The sequence below is a fragment of the Globicephala melas genome, chromosome 20 (assembly GCF_963455315.2).
Source record: "Globicephala melas chromosome 20, mGloMel1.2, whole genome shotgun sequence".
In the NCBI taxonomy this organism is placed as follows: Eukaryota; Metazoa; Chordata; class Mammalia; order Artiodactyla; family Delphinidae; genus Globicephala; species Globicephala melas.
In genome coordinates this window covers 6273802-6299027 of record NC_083333.1, presented here as the reverse complement: position 1 = coordinate 6299027, position 25226 = coordinate 6273802, and the positions used below count along the sequence as shown (strand labels likewise).

At 36.5% G+C, this 25226-nt stretch overlaps 1 protein-coding gene across 1 annotated transcript in view; it reads right to left on the bottom strand.

Moving 5' to 3' along the window:
• Nucleotides 1–4056: 4056 nt before the first annotated feature.
• The window catches only part of CPD (carboxypeptidase D), a 67613-nt gene continuing 46443 nt past the window's right edge, over nucleotides 4057–25226 (bottom strand). The window contains exons 10-21 of the mRNA XM_030861912.2: nucleotides 24713–24855; nucleotides 23425–23594; nucleotides 21750–22073; nucleotides 19559–19754; nucleotides 17157–17292; nucleotides 16101–16232; nucleotides 15206–15301; nucleotides 15037–15101; nucleotides 10971–11102; nucleotides 10239–10424; nucleotides 9839–9938; nucleotides 4057–8190 (exon numbers count right to left, since the gene is read on the bottom strand). Coding sequence (XP_030717772.1) covers nucleotides 7964–8190; nucleotides 9839–9938; nucleotides 10239–10424; nucleotides 10971–11102; nucleotides 15037–15101; nucleotides 15206–15301; nucleotides 16101–16232; nucleotides 17157–17292; nucleotides 19559–19754; nucleotides 21750–22073; nucleotides 23425–23594; nucleotides 24713–24855 — 1907 coding nt within the window. The 3' untranslated portion in view covers nucleotides 4057–7963. The remainder of the gene's footprint in view (nucleotides 8191–9838; nucleotides 9939–10238; nucleotides 10425–10970; nucleotides 11103–15036; nucleotides 15102–15205; nucleotides 15302–16100; nucleotides 16233–17156; nucleotides 17293–19558; nucleotides 19755–21749; nucleotides 22074–23424; nucleotides 23595–24712; nucleotides 24856–25226) is intronic.

Here is a 25226-nt window from a genome sequence, read left to right as displayed (position 1 = left end):
CCTTATCAATATTCATATCTGTTACTGATATTTCCATGCTTCATGGCTGAGATCTCTTCAGTCCATACAGCAAAGTTCACATGCTTTAGTGGGGTTTTTGTTGGTTTGTTTTGGTGATAGGGAGGGGTCATAAGTGTTCCAATTTTGCAGTTTTCATTTATCTTGCAGGACTGTAAATTTTCCTTTTTCTTTTCTCTCTCATCACCTAATTGTCAAAAGGTCCATCTCCTTTTTCACTTTTTTTCTGTATTTCAGAGACTGCCCGCTTAGATTACACCAGCCTCTTTAAATTGTGCTCACTTTGAAGCCCCTTCTCTATGGTTTGTGCTCTGATCTGCTTGCACATATTTTTTAGAGCATTCAGACTTATGGTGCACTTAGTCTTTTTGGCAGTAGTTTTACACTAACTTTAGGCCCATTTGCTGGCATCCTTCGTCTCTCTTTCTTGAAGTTCATCTCCCTCTGCCTTCTCTCCGCAAAGCCTTGCTCTGAGGTGGGACTGGGGCAGGCATGTGAAAGTATATGCAGAGATTTGGTGATTTTTCTCATTTTATTGTTAGTTTGAAGTTTCAAAATTGTCTGGCTTCAAGTTACACTGAGGTTTTTGTACAGATTTACTTTTTCCTTCTTGTTTTTTGCCTTATTTTACAACGAAATATTGGGAGATGGGGAGCTTAGGTTGCCACCAATGTTTTCAGCTACCTGGACGTTTACCTTCATTCTTTTTTAAATTTTTTGGCCGCACCATGCGGCACGTGGGATCTTAGTTCCCCGACCAGGGATCGAACCCATGCCCCCGGCAGTGGAAGCCTGGAGCCCTAACCACTGGACTGCTAGGGAAGGCCCTCACCTTCATTCTTGAAAGATGTGTTCAATAGAGAATTCTATGTTGGAAGTTAATGTCTTCCCTGGCACTTCCAAAGTTTAATTTCACTGTGCTGGTTTCCTTTGTGGGGAGTGATTCTAATCTCAGTCTAATTGCTAATTCTTTGAAGTTAATTTCTTTTCTTTCTGCTTTACATTTTTTTCTCTTTGTCTTTGATGCTCAGCAGTCTCACCAATGTGTCTAAGTGTGGATGTTTACTTTGTCTGTCTTGGATGGAGTTTCATCTACAGATACCATTTATCAATTTTGGAAAATTCTCCATCGTTGTCTCTTAGTTTCCTATGCTTCATTCTTTCTCCTTTTTCTCTCTAGAACAAATGATCAAACATGCATTCGTCATATTTTTACCCTCTCGTTCCTATTTTCTACCATTTTGTCTCTATATAGATCTGCCTTCTAGTTTCTGCTTCTGTGTGTCCAAACTGCCATTGCCAACTATCCATTTTAGTTTCTGTACTTTCATTTTTAGAAGTTCTATTATTTTACCTGTGATAGTCTCAGGTTTATCTTTTATTTCTTTGAAAACAGTAAGTTTATTTGCTTTACAGTGTTTGATAATGTCGTCATCTGAAGCTGGTGGGCTTTTTCTGCTTTTTTTACTGGTGGTGTCTTATTTCTCTACATGCTTAGTTATCTTTTTCCATGTTTGGTCATCGCTCTTGAAAAATAGTGAGATCTCCAAATCTAGGAGGGAGATACCTTCCGCTAGAGAAGATCTAAGTTGAACTAGAAGTAGTCCCACGTGGCTTGACACCTGGACTACCCAGGCTCTACATACCTGACTAGGTTCTAGACATCGTGTTCCCTCCTATGCCCACTCCTTTTCAAATGTGTTCAAGTCCCACTGAATAGCAAACTGTACAATCCTTTCTCTTCTGCCCTCCCAACACCCACACCCTCCAAATAAAAGTCCAGCAGCCAATTCTATATTATCTTCGCAACTTTTTGGGAAATCTAAATCTTCTAAATTATTTTTAAAATCTAGCAGTCATCCAATTCAGCTATTACCATAATATACCCATTCCCCATCTATCCCATTCCCTAACTATCTTTAGGATCAATTTTTCTGGGCACCTGCCATCTTTCAAACACCAAATCAGAAGTCGTTTGATCTTGAGAAATTCTAATAGGAATCATACAAAAATAAGTGATGATAATACTTATAAGTATTGCAATAACTGCAAATACTCGAAATTACTAGTGGTTCAGATCTAATAATCTAGACCTTCCCTGTGATTCTTTCACTTTGGCTCAACCTCAATGACAATCACAGAATATAATCCATGTTAAAACAATTTCTATTTAATCCATAATCTCTTTCTACATGTTCTATCTTAAATTTCTCCTCCTACTACTTTTATTTTCCACCTACAGCTCTGACTATATCAAAATCTCTTCATACGGCTTCTGATTGAATCAATAAACTGTCTTAGCTGAATTTGAGGCATCCATCTCTATATACTCCCACTTCCAATTATCACATTTTTCAATCTAATCAAGCTTCTCACCCTTCTGCTTTCAAGCTTTTTCCAGGCTGGCCTCTAAACTTGAATGACTTTCTACTCTAATTCTTGCTTGCCTCGTTGACATTTGTTTACACAGGGATAGAGAATAGGATTCCAGGCACAATGCCAAATAACATGCTTACTTTTAACATTCTACTGATTAATGTAGGTGGAAATTGTGATACTAAAGTTAAAATTTGCCTTTATAGGCTGATTTCATTGGTTTTGAATTGGGAGTTAACGGTGTATTTATCTGAGGCTGTAAACAGCATAGCATCAGTTGGCATTCTAACTGCAAGTGAGAGTAAGAGGTGAAGACCTACATGATAGCATTTATTCGTAACTGAGTAGTGCATTAGCATTGAGCATTCATGTTTACTTTGCTGAGAACAATCAGCTTCTAGAAATCTGAAAAACTGAATATAATTGGTAGGTTACTATTTATAACACAAAACCAAAAGTTTCTTGATTGAGTTATGAGAAAACTCCAGACACAAATTCAGGAAAATATTTCAAACGTTGGGGGAAAAAGAGCCATCTTTATGGTTCATATTTCTCGCAGCACTTAAGTAAGGCTGTTTTCACTGAATAAGCATAAATATAATCTAATTTTATTTAAAAACAAATATGAAGCATTTGGCACAATTTAAAACTTTACTGCCATGCTATAGACAATTTATGGAACCACATAATGGAAACGTTTATTTCATTTTTAGTATTCATGTCTAGGGATTTCTTCTACATTTAAAAGGCCACCTGTAAACAGATCTTTGTTCATATATTTGATAAAATAACTTTCTTTCACAGGGATCAGAAAACAGCAAATGATGCTGGTTACCATGGTAATTCAATTCTGAGTCAAATATTATGTTGGGCTCTTTGCTAACATTATTTCGCTTAATTCCTGCTCCAATCCTTTCAGGTATTATTCCTTAACCAGTAGAGAAACTAAGACTCAGAGAATGTTAAGAAGCTTATACAAAACTAAGTCACACAGGAAGCAAGAGCAGAGCCAAGAGTCAGTCTGAGATTGGTTCAACTCCAAAGTCCATGCTCAGATCTCTATGCTGTACTTCCTCTATAGCAGACTTTCTTTTCAGAGGAACCCGTCACTATAGAAGTACAGCTTATTTCCATTTCTATTTTTCTGGTCTGGAGTATGAATTCCTTGTCAGCAGAGCCCATGATTTTTATATAACTTTGTTTTCCCAATTCCTATTAGAGCAGCAGTATCAACAAGTTATTGCTAAATGAAAAGGGGATATTAAATTCATTGCCACTGTGCCTAAAAGTGCCAGGACACATTACTCTAACTCGGCTCATCTGTAAAAAGAACCAAATTTTAAACAAACAACCTTGAAATGGGTACATAAACCTTTCAATGGCCACTTTTATTATGTTCATTGTGGAATGACTGGACACATATCAATCTAGCTGAGCTGTGGCTACTATGTAATTATTCCAGAAACATAGTTTTATTTTAAGGCAATTCATGAAGACAGAAACACTCTGCAGCTAACAACCTGTATTCCTTGCCTGGGACTATTTTTCCCCTCATATAGGTAGAAAAACTAAATCCATAACTTTCGAATTGGAACAGTAACTTTTTCTGGTCTATTGCTTTTGAAAAAAGATTATGAGACAAAACACAAAGAAAGACAAACATCATAAAATAACTTTTATACAGGATTAGTAGATCTGTTTACATATAAAAAACAGAAAGGCCCTCATTACATTTAGATTTCACATAAATTACACAGATTGACTTTTTAAAACTACTATTCAACTTTGTTTAAAGTCCCTTTTAAAAATTTCATTTTGAAGGCACAGTGCATGAAAATGAACCAAAGACTGAAGCACTTGAGATGAATGAGTTCTGGGCACCTCATATAAATAGCTATAGATTGTTCTGGAGCTGGGGAATGTCACTCTGAAAAAATGGGGAGGTGAAAAGTTGATTTTTAATCTGTGTGTAAAAAAATACCATTATGGCATACCTCCAGAAAGTCTGCAGCATGGCCAGCATAGAAGGTAGCTAGTATACTCATGTTATGCCATTTGTAAAAGCCATAATCATACATATTTATATAATTTATATCCAAATGCCTCAAAATGGTAGCCTATTTTCAAGTTTCACAATAGATTCTGCCAAATGGAAATCAACTAGGATAATATTCTGAAAGTCAAGTGGAATATTAATGAATTATTGCTAAAAATAGGAGGATTGGATGTTGGGAAACATTTCTTCGTGAACTGGAAATCCAAGTTCAGCTGACATTAATCAAGGGCTCTAATCACCCCCCCAAAATCTGCTTTAATTAAAGCAAATCAGAAACCAAATACTTATCAAAAATTTGCTATATAGAAGATCACTGAACATCAACCATAGTGGACTTTTTTGTAGTAACATTAAAGTTGCTACTGTTAAAAACAATTCCACCAGAGAACCATAACATAGGGCACTATTACAGCATTCATAGCCAAGAAGCTTTTAATACAGCAAGGACAGAACCTGGCACAAGTGCACTTCAGGCCACAAGAAAATAAAATGATTTACTGCTGAAAATAAATGGAAATAGAAGAACAGGTCCTGGTTACTGAGTAACCTGGTGTTAGCTCAGAAACACAATAAGCTCAGGCATAAGCACTACCTTTTATTTATTTGTCAACTCATAATTAGTTTTAAGTTCAATATTCATTAATTCAGCAAATCCCATTCAGGTGAAAGTTACCAAAGATTAACCAATCAATCACACTGGGCCAAATATACATTACGTTTCCTTTCTGGAGGATGACAAAGTCCCAAAGCACATTCCCTCCAAAGAGAATTGCAAGCATTCCTCAACTGGATGGGATCCCGACTACTACTCAAATGTTCAGCGAAATACATCAAAACTAAAGGGTCTTTCCTTCTGAAATTAACTTGAGTTCATCTTATTGAACTGCATAATCAGTACAAGTGCATTTACATAGGCAGACACTTTGAACATTACCTACTCAATCACTTTGCTTTTATTAAGGAGCTGGGAGGGAAGAAGGCTTACAAACTGATCACCAGGACAAAAAAACAAAAGCCTTGTGAGTAAAGAAAGGCACAACTCAGGCTTGGGCAAATTTCTTAATACTGTGATACTTACTTGCCTCCATGACTCCAAGGAAATGGAAAGTCTCTAGGAGAAATACTGAAGAAATGCATTCCCCATGCCATATGGCTTCAACGCCTTAAGCAGTTGATGTGGTCTCATATTAGATTAGATCCACAAATAAAAGACAAAGCAGGGCAGAGAACACAGTCTTAGTAGTCATTACCCTGTACATTCATGTTAACAGGTAACATAGGCTGAGAAGGCCTTGTTTTCCAGAGCAATGCAATTATTTAGAAATTCATTAGAGATTCAAGATTCATAGCAGAATTTGGTTTTCCTTTCAGGAAAAATTATTAAAAGAACTACCTGTATGTTCATCTCTAAAAATAGTTTACACATGCTTAAAAGGCAATGGACTCCAGCCACTGTGATGTACAGTGAAAGACATGTTTAATTTAAGACAGAGATGAATTTAAAAGGCATCCTCTAGTGAAGACCAATGCTAATAAAGTAAAGGTTGTCATGTCAACTTTGTTTCATTTCTACCTGCAATGTCCCAAGCAGAGCCAGCCACTCATAGGCCCTTTGTTGGTTTTCTGACTTTGCACTCAAAAATAAAGCTGCAAAAAGCGATACCACCACATCATCCCCTTAAGGAAAATGTAGAGCATTATTAGAAGAAATTAAATCATGTATATTTCATTAAGTATTAGCACCCCACAAACTCTGTCCTGTGTACGTGGTGGGCTAAGAGTGGGGTGGCAAGGGCTCAAAATTTCGAGTTGTTAATAACAGGATTAATACCAGAATGGCTTAACCCGGAACCACCCAAATTAGATCACAGATACTCATTAATAAATGTCATGACTTCATTATTCCTGCTAAAGCAAATCTCTGTTTATGAAGCCACTTTGGGTACATTTCTCACAATACTCGGTTGAATGACCTAGATGGGTGGTAAACCACCTCCACATGAAGGCTTTGGGATGATAGATACATTAATGGATATAGAATACAACTTGAAAAGATGAGAGCAAGTTTTTTGATCCCCTGAATTAGTACAAGTTCAGCAGCAACTTGGCCATTAAAACATTCAAAGGTATTAAACCATTAGATCATTGGTAAGACTCATACTTACAAAAAGCATCATTTCCATTGAATAGCATGATATGACAGACACAATAAAACGCAAATCTTTTAGGCCTTTGCAGTAACCCCACTGGCACTGAAGATAACACTTTCTCACTACAGTGTTACTTTTTTTTTTAATGGAGGGAGCCATATTTAAGTGCTTTCAACTGAACTTTTAACAAAATTGGTTGATCAAGAAGAGACCGTCAAATGAAACATTAGGACAAAGAACCCAATCACACGCAGAGGCCTTTACGAATAAGGTTGGCCAAGCTATTTCAATAACAGGATGCTATGATAGGGCGCTGGCTTGGGCTAACAAGGAGCGTAGATATTCTGCGTTCAAAGGTAGGTTAAGAATGTGCAAGTAGGTCTCTTCCACGCTTCCAGGTATTTTCAGTAGAATTCAGATCTTGTCGATTGCCAGGTCATCTGAAAACCCTAAGTGTACAACATAGAAAAAGGTTCAAATTTAGGAAATAGTAAAGAATTAGGCATTCCTAGAATAAACTAGTGCTTCACAGATAAAAGCAACAGCACCTGTGGGTTTTTACCAAGTTAAAAGATAGGCAACACGAGTTTTAGCTTTTGCTAGATCTCCCTCTCAGCTCTACGCAAATGGACACTGAGATCTTTCACAACAGTCAACAAGTTCTCCCTTAAAATGGGGATGTTTACAGCTTTGCTAAACCTTACACAAGAGGTAGTGAAATCCTGCTTAGAGCACAGCCCACCAGTTCTGATCTAGCCCTGGAACAGGTAGAAAGCCAAATACGGAAGCCCGTTTAATCATTTCCTAATGTTACATAAGTTTCAAAATCAATTCAGCCTCCATTAAACCTGAATAATAAGAGAAACTCCAGCTATTTAATAACTAGAGAAAAGTACTCCTCAATAGGTTGAAAAAACCTCGAGTTTTTAAAGCTTTATGTCAGATTCTGACTGCTGTCCCTGCCTTAATGTTTCTGGATTCTTTTGGCCATTTAAAATAAAGAGAAAAAGCTAAAGCCACTAGTAAACACCTGGTGTGCAAAATACAACATCCACTAGTTGGCTTTCTTCAGTTATAGCATAAGCTCCAAACAGCTCATCTTAAATTAAGAAGAAAAACAAAGTGGCTGTCCCATCTCTGCATAAATAGAAAGCAGATTTTTTTTTCTTTTTAAGGTAAGAGTACTTTAAGGAGGGGAAGTTCAAAACTGCCAGCCAAATTCACAGAGAATACAGATTTAGCAAGTTAACTTCCCAAAGCTCTTTGAAGAAGCAAAATAGTCTCTCTTCTTAATGCAGTGTCTCCCAAAAGGAACTGTAACTTTGCTTGGTACTTATGCTGGGAGAGATGCAAGGTGTGTGTTTCAATGTTTGCTGGAATATAATGTTTCCTCTTCAGTGTCTGTTTCATCCTGGAACTCGTGGCTTAAGAGAGACTTCTTGGAGCCGGTTGACATCATGCGAATTTCATCTTCATATTCATCATGATGCTGCCTGAGCCGATGAAAGCCATCCTTGTGTCTGTTAGACTTGATTGAGCAGATGCACCAAATAATGCAGGCTGTTAGGATCAATGCTGACATGGTGGCACCTGTCAACCAAAACCATCACGTGAGTGGTGTTCTAGTTGAAGAATACATATAAGCAGCTGCTTACAATAGCACTTTTTATATTATGCCCTTCATTTATTTTATTTTATTTTCATTCACTTAAAAACAACCTTTTTTATTACAGAAGTGGTACATGTATCATGTGCAAAATTAGAAAAATACAGACAAGCAAAATACTAAAAATCCATACCCCAAACTCCACTTCACATCTCTATTACCCCGAGGTCATTTTTAACAACCCTAGGGCATATTTTTTCTGGATTTTCCTTCACGTGTGTGTATGTACACATATATTTTTTCTTTTACCACAATGAAATCAAACTGTGTCTACTGTTGTGTAACCTGCTTTTCATCAATCAATGACTTCCACTTTTCCTTTCTGGTAAATTTTCATCTCATCCCAAATCCCTCATTTATTTAAAATATTTTTACATAAGGTTATCAGAGTAACAGTCTAAGTAACAGAAAATAATACCAATAAAATCATAATAAAAATTAAGTTCATGGGACTTCCCTGGTGGTCCAGTAGTTAAGACTCCAGGCTCCCAGTGCAGGGGGCCTAGGTTCGATCCCTGGTCAGGGAACTAGATCCTGCATGCATGCCACAACTAAAGATCCCACATGCCGCAACTAAAGATCCCACACACGACAGTGAAGACTCTGGGTGCCGCAACTAAGACCCAGCGCAGCCAAATATTAAAAAAAAAATTAGGTTCACAACAGCAAATGGGTGGCAGAGCCAGATTTAAACTGAATCCCAGCTCCTATGTTTCTAAGCACTTAGTGATTTATGCTTTATCCGATTCAAGTTAAGAACTCTACCATAAACACCCCACAACAGGCTCTATGATTTGACCATGTTTCCAATATACCACTCTCTCTCAACTAAGGATCTCTCCCCAACACACCCTGTAATAAAACTTGGTTATTTTGCATCAGGTCCAAGTTGTACTTAGAAATGAACCAAGGTTCTTTGTGTCAAAAGATACAATACAGCAGAGTATTTATTATTTTACCACATTTTTTCTTTCTAAACTTTCAGTGATTCAAGCAATGGCACATATTAAGCCTGGAGAAAACAAATATTCCCTCCTTCCAGGATCATGGAAAAAATAGAACTAATATAAGTCAAAGTCCAAGGGACTTATGATCTTAGTATGAAGCAAATCATTCATTCAATCAACAACTCTTCATTAAGACCCACTACATGCCAACCCATGGTTCTAGGCACTGGGAGGCAGATGAAATCCCTGTCCTCTCAGAGTTTATGTTTTAGTGGGAGAGATCGAATACAGACAAATAGATGACTAATACATAATGTAACGGCAGGTAGTGATAAGTGCTTTAACAGAAACAAGCGGTGGTGAGATAGTGACAGGGGTACTATTTTAGCTAGGGTGATCAGGGAAGGCCTCTCTGTGGAGGTGACATTTGAGTACAGACCTGAAAATGTGATGGGGCAAGCCATGAGAACATATGAGAAAATAGTGTTCCAGGAAAATCATGTTCAGATAGGAGACGTTAGAAGAAAAGTGATTATTTTCGGGTGATTGTGGAGGTGATCCACTCTCAAATTGAAATGTCAGGATTGGTTTTAACTTCAACTACTGAAAATTTAAATTTTTTTACCTGATACAGTTACCACAAGCTCCCTTGGCAAACCAAATATCCGGTTATCTGTGTCAAAGACTATTACCACAGAACTGGCTGCATCATGATGCACAAAGACCTAGGAAGATAAAGTGCAAGAATTAGGAAAAAGTTTACCTAAGGTATATTGTATCCCTGCTATATTCCTAGGGCCTTTATAGCAAACCAAGGAGATGGTTCATTGTCATCTAAAGTATACAAAATGCTACAACAATTTCCCTTTTGTTGCTAAAGGATAGAAAGATAACAAATACCATAATCAAGAGGCGGTCACATTTTTCTTTATTCCCCACAAGCTTTCGAACAAGAGTTTCAAATTAAATATAAGTATTATTAATAATAAAAATTTACATGAGACCACTCAAGTTGAGTTTCTTACCTGGGAGTGTTGTTGCTGATACCCATCGGCAATGGCATTGATGTTATGGACACCTGGGGCTAACAGTACATGGAAATAACCTCCCTCTTTTGTGTGTACTTTTATTCCTTCATTGAGCACAATGACTGCTTTAGAGATTGGTTTTCCAGTCTTATCTTTAACAAATCCACGAACTCCCTTGTGAACCTTAAAAAAATACATGTTTAAGATATAAATTTATGTTTTCATAATGCCAGATATTCTAGAGGCCATAACTTGAGGCCTGACAAAAACAAACAAAACAACAAAACCCTCTGTAAGTCTAGCTTATTTGTCCCTCCCCACGGACTCTGACCTTGTTTGCTACTCATTCACTGCTTCAGAGGCACGGAGATGGAAATAAGGGGAGAGAGGCCTCTGATAGAGTCAAAGCCTAAAATGTTTGAACCCAAGTCTTCCGACGTCTTGAATGCTTTACTTCCCACCACAGGACACTGTCTCGAGTAACTCCGTGTGATATTCAAATGGAAGAACCTGCAGTATCTCACAGGGTTAAATTACCTCAATATACATCAGATATGCGAACTCATGGCACCTGTTTAGGCAATAAAAAATGAACAAAACTCTCCTTTCTACATACATTTAAAATAAACAATACAAAATTTTGGTAAAAGATTAAGAAAATATTTTGGTAAACGTTTTCAATGACCATATTCCTGGGAGTTTGCTTCTAGTTAAAAGGGAAAGACTCACCTCCACCAACATGCTAAGAAGAGATTTTTTATTTTCTGCCCACAACGAAGGGAGTTGTGCTGCACTAGGAAAGTAGCAGCAGCTTGTGTATACTGTGATTTCTGGACAGTGGCCATAGGTAACACTATAATCCTGGAATATAAGATTCAAAAACAAATGTAGGAAAATTAATAAGTAAAAGTAAGAATGAGGCTAGGTAATATGACAAATGGAATGAATGGAATAAAAAGAAAAGCTGGGTGATGTAAACAAAGAATCTGTAAAGCATTTTACAGCAAATACAAATAAACCACTTGGTATTATAACCAGTCACAAACATGGCCACCCCTAAGAGAGTTCTTAAGATCAGGGACTATGCCTAATTCATTTTTATATCTCCAGTGCTTCCTACAGTGACTGGCAGTAGAGGGGTTCTTATTAGGGTTTGTTGAATAAATGAATAAGTACATGCAGAGGGTCAGCTTCCCTCTAAACCCTGGAACTTCACTGCTGTTACTGCTGTTTTTTTTTTTTTTTTTTTTTTTGCGGTACGCGGACCTCTCACTGCTGTGGTCTCTCCCGTTGCGGAGCACAGGCTCCGGATACACAGGCTCAGCAGCCATGGCTCACGGGCCCAGCCGCTCTGCGGCATGTGGGATCTTCCAGGACCGGGGCACAAACCCGCGTCCCCTGCATCAGCAGGCGGACTCCAACCACTGCGCCACCAGGGAAGCCCCTTACTGCTGTTTTTGAGTTCTTAGAGGTAAAAGCACAAGTATTTGCTCTCTGATACCCTCAATCTGCAGGCTCGAACCTACCATACAGCAATATAGCAATTATTTAGGTAGGAACTACTTGTGTGGACAGGTTCCAAAATCTAACTTACCACTTTTTCACCCCAAACCTGTTCTTCTTCCTAATTCAATTAATGACAGTAACTCATTTTCTCACACAGGTATGAAATCTTTTGTCTTTGACTTCAATTTCTTGCTGTCATCCAGAATTTGCCAAATCCTGTGAATTCCACTTCTACAATATCTCTGGAACTTCATCCCTTGATTCCATTCCCATTGCTACTACTCTAATCTAGGCCCTCAGTAGTTCTCGTCTAGGCTCTTCTAAACCAGTCTCCCTGTGCCACAGTCTCTCCTTCCTCCAAACCATCTTAACCCACTGTTAAAAGATTTCCATAGAATAGCTCAGATCATGTCACTATATCCCTGCTCAAAACCTTTCATGGCTTCCCATTCCTTATTAAAAAAACAAAGCATTCAAAGCTTCAAACTCTCTTTCTATTCTTGTCTTCTGCTGCTCTCCATTACATCCCATATTCTAACTAATGTAGACTGATTCTTTAAAAAAAAACATTTATTTTGTATTGGAGTATAGCCGATTAACAACATTGTGTTAGTTTCAGGTGTCCAGCAGAGTGATTCTGTTATATGTAGACACGTATCTATTCTTTTTCAAATTCTTTTCCCATTTAGGTTATTACAGAGTATTGAGCAGAGTTCCCTATGCTATACAGTAGGTCCTTGTTGGTATAGCAGTGTGTACATATTAGACTGCTTCTTGACCTCTGCCCTTACTGCTTCCTCTTTATGGATGTCTCGGTTCACCATCTCTGCATCCCTAATGCCATCTCATCTATGAAAAGAAGGCTACATCTCTGACTAGGTGTAACCTTTTCTGTCTTTAATTTCTCATGGCACATTGAGATCTCTTCTAGATCATAGTGATTAATTCTGTAACATAGTTATTTGTTTAATGGGCTACAGAATATTCTCTATCTTTCATATAGAAAAGTGCCTCACGCATAGCAAGTTCTTAATAAATAAAGGAGGGAAGGCAGGCAGAGAAAGGAATGAAGTCAATTTTCTGGTTGCACGTGTGAACGGAATGATGAGCTAACCATCCATCTGCTAACAACTCCTGACTAATTTGAAATGGATGGACAACAAATGAAAATGCTCTCAGAAAGAAATTAAAGACGACATTAAATGGAAAGACATGTTGTATTCTTGGATAGCAAGACAATACTGTCGAGATGTCAAAACAACCCAAAGTGATTTATAGATTCAACACAACCCCTAACAAAATCCCAACAGCCTTTTTGCAGAAAAAGAGAGGCCAATTCCAAAATTCAAGTGAGACTGGAAGGACCCTTGAGTAGCCAAAACAATCTTGGAAAATAACAAAGTTGGAGAACTCACAGTTCCCAATTCAAAACTTAGTACAAAGCTACAGTGTTCAAAACAGTGGTCCTAGAATAAGAATAGACATATAGGGGCTTCCCTGGTGGCACAGTGGTTGAGCATCTGCCTGCCAACGCAGGGGACACAGGTTCGAGCCCTGGTCCGGGAGGATCCCACATGCCACGGAGCAACTAAGCCCACGTGTCACAACTACTGAAGCCCACGTGCCTAGAGCCCTTGCTCTGCAACAAGAGAAGCCACCGTGATGAGAAGCCTACCCGCTTATGAGAAAGCCCGCGGGCAGCAAGGAAGACCCAACGAAGCCAAAAATAATAAAAATAAAATAAAAAAAAAAAGAATAGAGATATAGACCAATAGTATAGAATTGAGAATCCAGAAATAAATCCATACATCTACGGTCAATTGACTTTGACAAGGATGGCAAGACTATTCAATGGAAGAAAGAATAGTCTTTTCAACAAATGGTTCCGGGACAACTGGACTTCCATATGCAAACAAATGAAGCTGAACTCCTACTTCATATCATATACAAAAATCAACTCTGAATATATCAATGACCTAAATATGAGAGCTAAGTCCATAAAATTCTTAGACGAAAACACAGGGGTAAATCTTTATGACCTAGCATTTGGCAATGAATTCTTAGATATGACAATAAAGCATGAGCAACGAAAGAAAAAAACAAATTTGGCTTCATCTAAATTAAAACTTTTGTGTATCAGAAGTTTTCTTGACATTATCAAGAAAGTGAAAAGACAACTTACAGAACAGGAGAAACTATTGACAACAGAATAGGAGAAACTATTGACAAATCAAACATCTGGTAAGGGTTTAGTATTCAAAATATATAAAGAATTCTTATAACTCAACAACAAAAAGAGAAAAACCCCAACTTTAAAATGGGCAATGGATTTGAATAGACATTTTTCCAAAGAAAACATACAAATGGCCAATGGGCAAATGAAAAGATGCTCAACATCATTAGTCATCAGGGAAATGTAAATCAAAACTAAAGTGAGATACCACTTCACACCTACTATGATGGCTATAATTTAAAAAATGGAAAATAAATGTTGGTGAGGATGTGGAGAAACTGGAACCTTTATACATTGCTAATAAGAATGTAAAATGGTTCAGCTGCTGTGGAAGTTTGGTGGTTCCTCAAAAGTTAAACAGAGAATTACAACATGACAAGCAAATCCACTTCTAGGTATATACTCAAAAGAATTGAAAACTGGGGCTTAAACAGATACTTGTACACGAATGTTCACTGCAGCATTATTTTCAAGAGCCAAAAGGTGGAAACATCTGTCCATCAAAAGATGAACTGATAAACAAAATGTGATCTACACGTACAATGGAATATTATTTAGCCATAAAAAGGAATGGAGTAGGTGATGTATGCTTCAGAATGGATGAACCCAGAAGGCATTATGCTAAGTGAAAAAAGCTGGACAGAAAAGAAAAAATATTGTACAATTCCACTTATATGAAATATCCAGAATAGGCAAATACACAGAGACAGAGAGTAGATTAGAAGTTACCAGGGGCTGGGAGAAGAGGAGAATGGGGAGTTATTGCTTTGGGGCACAGAGTTTCTGCTTGGGGTAATGAAAGTTTTGAAAATAGATATGGTGATAGTTGCATGACACTGTTAATGTAATTAAAATATCACTGAAATTATAATTAAAAATGGCTAAATTGGCAAAAAAAATTGCTGTCAGGGGTTAGTTAGTTTAAGGGCTATCATGTCAAGGAAGCCACAAAGTAGATGCCATTCACTTTACTATATCAGAAAAGTCACCTATTCTTTCACTCAATGTCCAATATGTATTTATAATTCCATTCTCACCATATTCTATAAAGCATACCTTCATGCTGCCCAGGTGACTGTGCCATTCTGCTCCACGCATTACTCCTCCTGGAATATTCTCATCTATAGAAGCATTGAGAGATGTAGGATCAACAAGATCATAAGGCAAGTCCTCATCCTCTCCCAAAACAGCAACAACAATAACAAAGGGTAGGGAAAATACCTACCTGATTTGTTTGGGCAACTGGGCTGACCCATATGCATCGATGGATGATTATTTGCATAAAGAGATGCCAAATGCTTTAGAGTCTCTTTGTTTTCCACTACAAAAAGAAAAATACAGAAGTTAGTGGAGAAATTGAAAAGATTTGTCTCCAAGTTCAACTTCATGGACACAAAAGTCATATTCCTTTCCTTCTAGTAAATCTTGTACCTCACTGAAGTTTATTGAGGAGTTATTATAATTAAGCACATGGTTCTGTTCACTCCAAGATAATCTGACCAAGAAGATAAGCATCTTCCTTATATTAAAAGGCACTAACGGCGAGTTTAACAAGTTATCACACTAAAATACAAACCTATTCTGGTATGTTTTACTACATTTGGGGGCAACTGTGGCCTAATTACAATATTCCTTGTAAGCTGCATTGCAAGCAACACAAATTATCTCCATATACAATGCCTCAGAGAGATTCAACAGGCAACTGTTTAACTCACCACAAGGTGCAACCAGTCAGTCAAGGTTTAAAGCAGGAGAGGGCAATTCTGTATTGTTAATGTTTGGTTACATAATATGGATTTCTTGGGGTGGGCATTCTGTCTTATTCCCTTTTGTATTTCCAATGTCCAGAGATATAATAATTGTTCCATAAATGTTTATGGAGTAAAAATTGAGCAGATGTGACAAGATGGCTACACTGAATAAAGCTAGGCCATCATTAGATCTGACCTCCCTGTTCCAAGTAACTGAACTGTTGATGTATGTACAGACTTCTTAGGCTGTTTATTCATGCAGTGTGCTCAAATGCTCACCATTTAAAAAATTTTTAGAAGGGATGTTACCTAATTGAAATTTCCTATTTAAGCTTAAATAGTATATATGTAAAGTGACACTCTACATACCTGTTTGTACTGGCTTGTCATATGGGTATGTGACCAGCACTGAACCACCATCTAAAGCAACAGAAAGACTGAAGTCCTGTTTCTGAATCAAATTTTCAATGATGGCTTTAGTTTCAGGTTGGGAGGCATTATCTAAAAATATAGAAATGTCAAACATAAAATACCAAGTTTTAAAATTTTAGTATGAGCAGCTAAGAAAATATTCCCTACTTGAGCACAGTCAAAAGGCTAACTTACAAAATCTGTAGATAAATACTTTATTACTCCATAAGCCACTACCTCACGCAAGAAAGATACTTCCTAGGAGGCAGGTTATTTTGAGTTTTACACCCTTTAGGATAATGTTGAAAGGTTAATGACTCTAACCAAGTTTAAGAAAATTCTTACTGGAAACAAAAAGGGATGGACATATCCTCTTTTAAAAAATAATAACCTGTCCTTGAAAGAAAATAAGATTTTCAGAAATCAGGGTATTTCTGAAGCATTGTTTGCAAAAGCAAAAAATTAAAAAGAAACTAAATGTACATCAGTAGGGAAATTGTTGAATAAACTAGAGTACCACCATATATTAATAGCATAATAAGATGCCATTAATAAGAATGTTAGAGATCTATGAGTACTGAAATAGTTAGATGTCAATGATATATCCAATAAAAATGTTGCAGAACAATATGTATAGCTGATGATCCTATTTAAGTAAATAAGAAACAGGCCCCTTCAAATCAATACACACATACATTGTGTGTGTGTATACGTGTGTGTACACTCATATATAAGAGAGTAGAGAGGAAGAATATACATCTCTGTATGACTATGATGAAAACCTCTCCCCCAATATTATTGATTGAATTTCTAAGAAAAAAACTTGAATTACTTTTGCAAATGAATAACAAGAAGAATTTGAAAAGTTTTCTAGATGTCTCTATTCATTTATATTGTACATCCTAAACAAGAAAGCACCCCTTACTCATCTATAAAATAGGATCAACCAATCTCCTAGCAAAGAGAAATAAAATTATCTACAAAGTACTTTAATGACCTAAATATTGGTCTTACTTGTGAAGTCTGTATCCAGGTCTTTGCCACGAGCATTTGTCTGTCCTATCTTTGAAGTACAGTCTTTCTCTTGTGCTCTCTCTCGCCCATCTGGATTTAGAGAAGGGACAATCACAATTCTAGTCCTGTCGACCAACTAAAACGGAAACAGAAATCAATGAGTTTATTAGCTCTATGTAGAATCAAAAGGTACCCTCCCATGCTTCAAACAGAAAGTCTTTATTGTTTGTTTTAAACACAGATTTAAAAGGCAGAACTGAAAAATAAATAAAATTTCTCTCTTGCTCCAAAAAACTTAAAAAAGAAACAAAAAACTTCACAGCTGCTGTTCCCGGAGACCTCCCAATATCTTACAACAGGGTCAGAAACCACTGTCTGTAGGCTAAACCCAGCCTGCTGCTTGCTATTGTAAATAAAGTTTTATTGGCACACAGCCTTGCCCATTCATATGACTTTTTTTGTTCTGCAATGGCAGAGTTGAGTAGTTGCAACACACAACATCTGACCCACAAAGTCCAAAATATATACTATATGGCCCTTTATAGAAAAAGTTTGCTGACCACTGGCTTAGATCAATCATAACTGACCAATAAATAAAAATAATACAAATACAATAAACACAATAATATTGTATTTATAATAATATTGTACTTCCAGATTAAAAACTGGAACATATAATGTGACAAATATCAATGTATGTCTGGAAACAATGAGACAGAAGAGTTGAAATCAGCATATCAAGAAAAAATGAGGTGGGATATTTGTCTTACTCATAATTTCTCCCTCAAATGAGCCATATCCAGAGGTGTTAATACCTACATTTATGGCATGAATTTCTGATATAATTCATCCTACATATTTCTAATAATAAATCAGAATAAGTGATCCCTGGTTTATTTATTCTAGTAAAATTGTCAATAGCTTGAAAATATATTTGCAATCCTTTAATTCATTTATGCTGGAATCTCTGAGGGAGATTTTTTTCCTATATGCTTGGGCTTAACCATATGTCTCTGGGTATATGTATATTTTCTTGAACTCTCCAGACAATTCTGGCACTTAGCTCAAAACAAATGGCAATCTAAAGTGATCTAAGCCTAATTAGACCAGTGAGGCAAATTCTCATAAACTAGGAGTTCTGAAATTCCTGGTAGATGTTTTACCTGGGATAAATAGTCTCTTATAACCTTAAGATCAGTAGGTAGTAACTCTGGCTAAATGTTAGAATAACCTAAGGAGCTTTTAAAGAAATATTGATGCTTCTGGGGATGGAGCCCAGGCACTGGTATTTGTAAAAGCTTCCCAGATGTTTTCAATGTATAGCCAGGGTAGAGAACCACTGTCCTAGGTAATCTCCCTTTTAAAAAAGAACAACAACAAAAATCTTTGAAATACTCCTGCAACTCACATGAAGAAGTCAATGGGATCTGCTTTGCTGAAAATGGTAAAATAATTTTTGATCAAGTCTGATTTAAGTTCATCTCACCTAATCCCACATCATGGGATCCTAATCATGACATCAATTCTTTCCAAATTTCTTTCAGGGAGGCAGTAGAGTAAAACAGAACAGCACAGGCTTTAGAGTGAGACATGCTTGGGTTTAAATCCCTGCTTTACCACTTAGTAGCTGTGTGACCTCCTGTAAGTTATCAAATATCTCTGCCTCAGTTTTCACATCTATAAAACGAAGCTAACATAATTGCAGGGTTGAGGATTAAATTATGATGTATGTAAAGTACCTAGCACATAGTAGGTATTAAATACTAGTACTTTTTCCCTTTCCTAAATTCTATACAGACAGCGCCAATTAGCGAGTGTTCTAGACAGATGCACACTCTTTCCTTCCTTTCCCTAAGACAACACAGAAACTAGGTTGCTTAATCATACATAACCAGCTTCTGGATCAACGTTCTATTCTATAGTCACGAGCGACTAAAGTAGGCACTGCCATATCACTTTTTCTAAAATCTCTTAGCATCCAAGGTGTCCAATAATTTCATCTTTATTACATGAAAAAAAACCCGATTTCTCTTCTACCTCGTTTTTCAATATACTATCCTAGTTATAAATAATTGGCAATGGAAGTCCCTCTAATTAGAATATACATCACTGTGAGTAAAGATTGGAAGGGTAACATAAAGGAATAGAGGACTGAATGCAAATCTTTATTATTTTTTTCCTCTATGGCTCTTAATACATACAAAGAAATATAATAGAAAGACACTATTAACAATGACTATATACCAAGGTCCATTTTTAAAGAGTAAAGTGTATAATGACCTTAAATGTACCTCTGTATAAAATATAACAGGAAGTTAAATTTTTAAAAAATGGTGCCTTGGTATCAGTGTATCACTGAGCTTTTTCCTTTTAAAGCATGTCAAAACAGGCTATTTTCTTACTTGGGTAACAGCTGGGTTCTTTTTGTAGTTTAAGCAGAGAAATTCTGCCAGAGCCAAAAGAAGTTCAGTTCCAACTGGAGCATTTCCATGGATGCCAGCAACAAAACGAATCTTTGGTTCTTCAGGCTCAGATACATTGGGCTTATTGGAGATTTCAAGGGACCAAATGTGACGATATTCAGCACTCTGTCCCAAACTTTCAAAAACCAGAAATAAAAAGTCAGCAAGTAATCAAGTATTATGTTAATGCTGCCTTACAGATTTTAAAAAAACAAATGAGAACAAAATTTGAAAAGTCTTAAAAAGTCTTTAAAGAGTAAATCTTTATGTCAGACTACTTTAAGAAAATTAGGTTCCCTTAATCAAAGAAAGTCAAATAGATGTGAGATACTATCAGATTTAGGAAAGATCATGATTTAGTTCAGCATTCCTCCAAATTGTCATTCTCCTATCATCTTCATGATATTTACCCAATCTTCTATAATCTATACTACTCTTTAGTTAATATATGTCTTTTTTTTTTTTTTTGGCTGTGCCGCCTAGCATGTGGGATCCTAGTCCCCTGACCAGGGATTGAACCCGCGGCCCCTGCAAGGGAAGCATGGAGTCTTCCAGTGAAGTCCCAGGGAAGTCTCTAGTTAACATATGTCTTTTAAGTTAACTCACTTAAAATTTTATTATGGAAATATTTAAATATACACAAATGCAGAGCACCTTACTTTTAAAATCTAAATTAATTTACACAAATAAGACATTTTATACTTTAAATGCAGTACCAAAATTACAGCAAAACTAATTGAAAAGGCCTGCCTTCTTTGATATAAAGAGAGATTTACAAGAGTTAGATAGAAAAAAAATATTGGCATTAAATTGAGGATTAATAGAATAGACAAAGTACCACTATCTCACAATGGTATTTAATGATACTTAGCAACCGTTGGAGAACCACCTAAAACTGCCTTGTGTCCCACCACTGGCAGGTGTTGCATATTTGCTGGGGAACTATTTAACTAAGAAGTCCATGTTTAATTGAAAGGTTAAAACAAAACAAATGAACTAAGTAAATGGATAGCAAAATAATGTCCAATTTTTTGTTTTAAAATAAGAAAGTCTGTAATATCTATATGGCACTAACATGGACAGTATTAAAACCTGACCTGGGCAGAAATGTTCAAGAGTCAGTTGCGGAAGAGAGGTAATTGGTATTGCCAAAGTAAATATCAGTCTTTGCAATTACAGACATTATAAACCAGTATTTGAGAAAGTAAATTTACTGGTAAAATTAAAAGAACCAATGAAGGAAAAAAAGTGAAAAAGTGAAAGTCTAGTTAATGTTCATTAGGTTTGTAGTAGAGAACTGTAAGTTCAGGGCAAAAAGTAAAGGCCCTAAAATAGGCAAATAATAGGAATCAACAAATCAAGGAAATAGTTTTGAGACAGTGAAAGTGAAGCAGAGAAGCCTAAGAAGTGAAGGTAAAAGTTGTCTCAGCCATCAGTTTTACATAAGCCGGTACTGCATGTTTTCCCAGAACCCTCAATCACATATGTCCCTAAGGCTTCAGGGAACCATGACTGTGAGTAGAGACTGAAGCACAGAAAATGACAGCCAACCAGGCTTCATTATTTAATTTGAAGAAAAGGTTAAACATGATCCCTGACAAGTGAGCTCATAGTTCCAAATTTGTCCCTGCCCCCAGCAAAATGAAACAAACTAAATAATATTTAGTCAGAACGTGAATCTGCAACTGAGAAGTAGAAAGGGTTTTGAAATCAAAGTAATCATTAGAAAGAATGATTTTACATTTTCTGGAGGCACAAGCCACACACTGCTAAACTAACAAGTAATTCTGCTCCAATGTTTCTCATAAAAGTTTCCAAGATTCATTGTTAGAAAGATCTCCAAGCAAACATCTGTTTCAAAATAAGTGAAATCCAACTCTCTATACATTCAGCTCCCAAATATCTCTAAATAAATTACAAGAACCATTTAATGTGGCTTATGCTAAATGTAACCTCTTTAAAATGAAGAAATAAGGAAGGAAGGAAGGAAGGGAGGGAGGGAGGGAGGAAGGGAGGGAGGGAGGGAGGGAGGAAGGGAGGGAGGGAGGGAGGGAGGAAGGAAGAAAGAGAGAGGGAAGGAGAAAGAGAGAAAGAAAGAGGAAAAAAAGGTAGCAAGAAGGGTGACACTTACTTGGTAAGATTTGTAATATGTGGGTAGTTCATCACAAGTCCTCTCAGAAACTCTGATAAGTCCTTGTATGAATGGTATCGATAAAGAGCCAGATTTGAGGAGGAGCGTAACATGAAGCCTTCCAAACCATTCTCAGCTGAAAGGTCTTTAATTAAAGTTTCAAACTCTTTAGTAGTCGGATCGCTGGCACCCTCATTGTTGGTGCTGTCCCCCTTGCCTTTCTTTGATTCATTGTTTGAATCTGTTGAAGATCGAACAAGTGTGAAGTTGACCTGAACAGCACCTTCACTGTTTACCGTCACATTCTTGGTAACTGGATTATACCTGTAATAAAGGAGACAGATCAGAGCCACGCTTCTGCAGCTGGAGTACCCAAACCCTGGGAAAACAGAGGTGTGCAGAGGATATGTGAATCCTAGAGATAAATGTGGTGCATCTCCCTAAAGGGTCAAATTGTTAACTTTGTGAGAATTTAAGATTTGTTTTAAACATTAACGAAGACCATACAAGGGTAGACTATAAAACATAAATGAGTTTTTAAGATTAAATATATGACTTCAAAAGAAAGCTCATGCTTGCAGTGTATACGCCCATATTTCCTGGAATCTGAGTTCACTTGTCTGTCATCAGGGAATATGGTGGAAAAAGTTTGAGAAGTACTAACTTAGGACATTCTCTGCCAAACGCATCATTCTTGCCCCATTTTTCAGACACCTTGATGCTTTGGTTTTTCCAATACTATGCCAAAACTGAAAAAAACCAGAATAAACTTCTTTACTCGTTAAAGTTCTAACCCATTCATTTACAGACCACTTGATATTTGAAAACCATTTTTTAAAAAAAGGTAACAATAACTTTAAATGTTTCCATGTATTTACCCTTACTTCAATGAGTGTTCAAACTAACTCTTCAGAAATAAGAGAGCTAGTAGGGGGAGGGGAAAATATTCTGTGGGAACACCTACATGTATCAAATATAAAAAAGAAAACTACAAGAGGATAAAAATTATAAGTTTCGACTAAAAAGTAAGGTGGCTCCAGTTCTAAGGTATTTGTAAAGGAGGAGGAACATAAGGAATATTAAGTTTTTTCCAAGGGAAAAGGTCATAAGTTAATTTTTTCTTTTCAAGTAAATATATCTTTGTGGTGAGAAAAACTGTAAAAAATATGAAAATGGCTTTTCTCAGAGAATTAGCAGTAAGTAAGAAAATCTCACTTGATGCGAGAAGGCAAAGGTACAATAATAAAAAATAAGTGTCTGTGAAAGAGTTTTAAAAGGGTACAAATGTAAAGTGGTGGTATTTTGGGGACAACATGACTAGAAGTATGCAGAACAGAAGTCTTTTTTTCCCTACTAACATGTACTTCCCAGAACTGTTACCCATAGTGAAGGAAATCAGTCACTTTACATCTGGACAGGGGAAGGTGACCTGAGAGGATGAAGGTAAAAGAGGCTACTGTTCAAAGTGAATAATTTCACAGATTCCTTACATTTGACGGTTCATGTACTCACTGTGCCATCAGAGAAGAGTCAAATGTGTAACCAGCTCTAGACTTCTCAGCGTTAAACTCAAGGTTGCTTAGTCTCTACAGGGCTTTCTGGCAATAATCTTTTAGAATGGAACTATGCTTGTTTCATCTCCAAGCACTCAATTACAAAGCATTCAGTAACTCACCCTCGAGCAGATGCTGTGATTTTATAAGTTCCTGGAACCAACAGACGCCAGTAATCTCCAGTTTTGTAAGTAGTTACTGGGTGATTAATTTCAGCAACACTAATGGTGGCATTTAATATACCTCTGCCATCTGTGGCATCTAGGACGAATCCTTTGACACCCTGATGAACCTGGATAAAGCACAAGGACACCCAGATTTTACTGATAAAGATCATCATCTAATTATTTTGGAAGTTCACATCCAAAATAACAGATTGTTAAATAATGTAAACATGTAGAACAAATAGGAATTCAGGAGCTCAGAGTAAAGTTAAATGTAACCGCCCATTAAACAAAATATTTCAGTTTCTGAAAGGCTAGTTTTTCATAAGTTAGATTTGTCTTTATCTTCCTATCAGCTGCAGAAAGACATTTTGAGGACAAGTGGAGGAAATTTGAACATGGATTAGGTATTAGGTAGTATACGGAGTTACTGTTAATTTTCTTAGGTGAGATAATAGCAATTGGAGAAGTCAGGTAGGAGAATTAACCTTATTTTTAGAAGATGTATTCCGAAATACTTTGGGATAAATATCATAACACCTGCAATTTATACTGAAATAGTTCAATAAAAGTGTGTGTGTGTTTATATATATATAAAATACAAATGCAGCAAAGTATAAAAATTGTTAAACCTAGGTAAAGGAATAGTAGTATTTATTGTTAGTCTTATAATTTTTCCTGATGCTTAGAAATTTTCAGAATAAAATGTTCTAAAAAATTAGTATGCAAACTCACAGCCATTATGCCATTCTACTCAGCAAAGTACTGGCACAAAGTATTAGTCAGATTATCCTAATAATTTTAACCACTATTAGCATATTTCTTATAGTCTTTACCTATTGGCCACGATGCACATCTAAACAAAAGGAAATTAATCGTTTCACAGTAAACCAATGGCGAAAAAAAAAAAAAATTTACCCCATAGCCCATCTTTATCACTTGACAAATTCTTAGGCATGTACCCAATCTATAGTAGCCCTTTATAAAGACAAGGGTAAAAAGTGACCACTAACCATTAAGTGCCAAACATCATCACTATATTGTTTAATCATTTTTAACTCTTCTCTGCGCATATAAATAAACTCATTTACATTCATGAATTTTCTAGATAAATATACGAAAACACGAATAGGTCAAACTGGAATTCAAATGAGGTGTATTCTAAAATCAATGCATGAAAACCACATGTACACACAAAAATCTTCTTGCTCTTGGGAGAAATTTCATGTCACTCCAGAATCGTCACCTGTTTCAGAAACTGGATTAGAGATCTTCGATTCTGTTCCCAAAATTTGGGCAGATCTTTCTCAAATGGGTATTTCACACAACCAAGTTCAATAGTCACTTCAAAGCAGTTTGTTTGTAAATAGTTCCAGTCCTGCATACCACCTGAAGGATAAAAATTTTAAATTAGTTACTCTGAAGAAGTTCTAACTAGCTCAGATCCCAAATCGTAAGCAACATTCCTAGTAAAAAGCCAAATTCATCTTTTATCAGCATGGCTGAAAACCAATAATGCGTTCATTTGAGAGCTCTCTGATGCTTGTGGTCCAGGTAAAACATCTGTACTTTCATGTTCAGGAAGAATTCAAGTGTAGCTCACACTCTTCTTCTTAGCACATCTAAAGTTCTTTGTAATAGCCAGCAGTAAAATATAACACTTTCATGAGGTTTCAGTACATTATTTTACTCAAAGGTCAAAGTACACCAAATATTAAAAATAGTTGAAACGGTAATTTGAATGTTTTAAACTATTTATA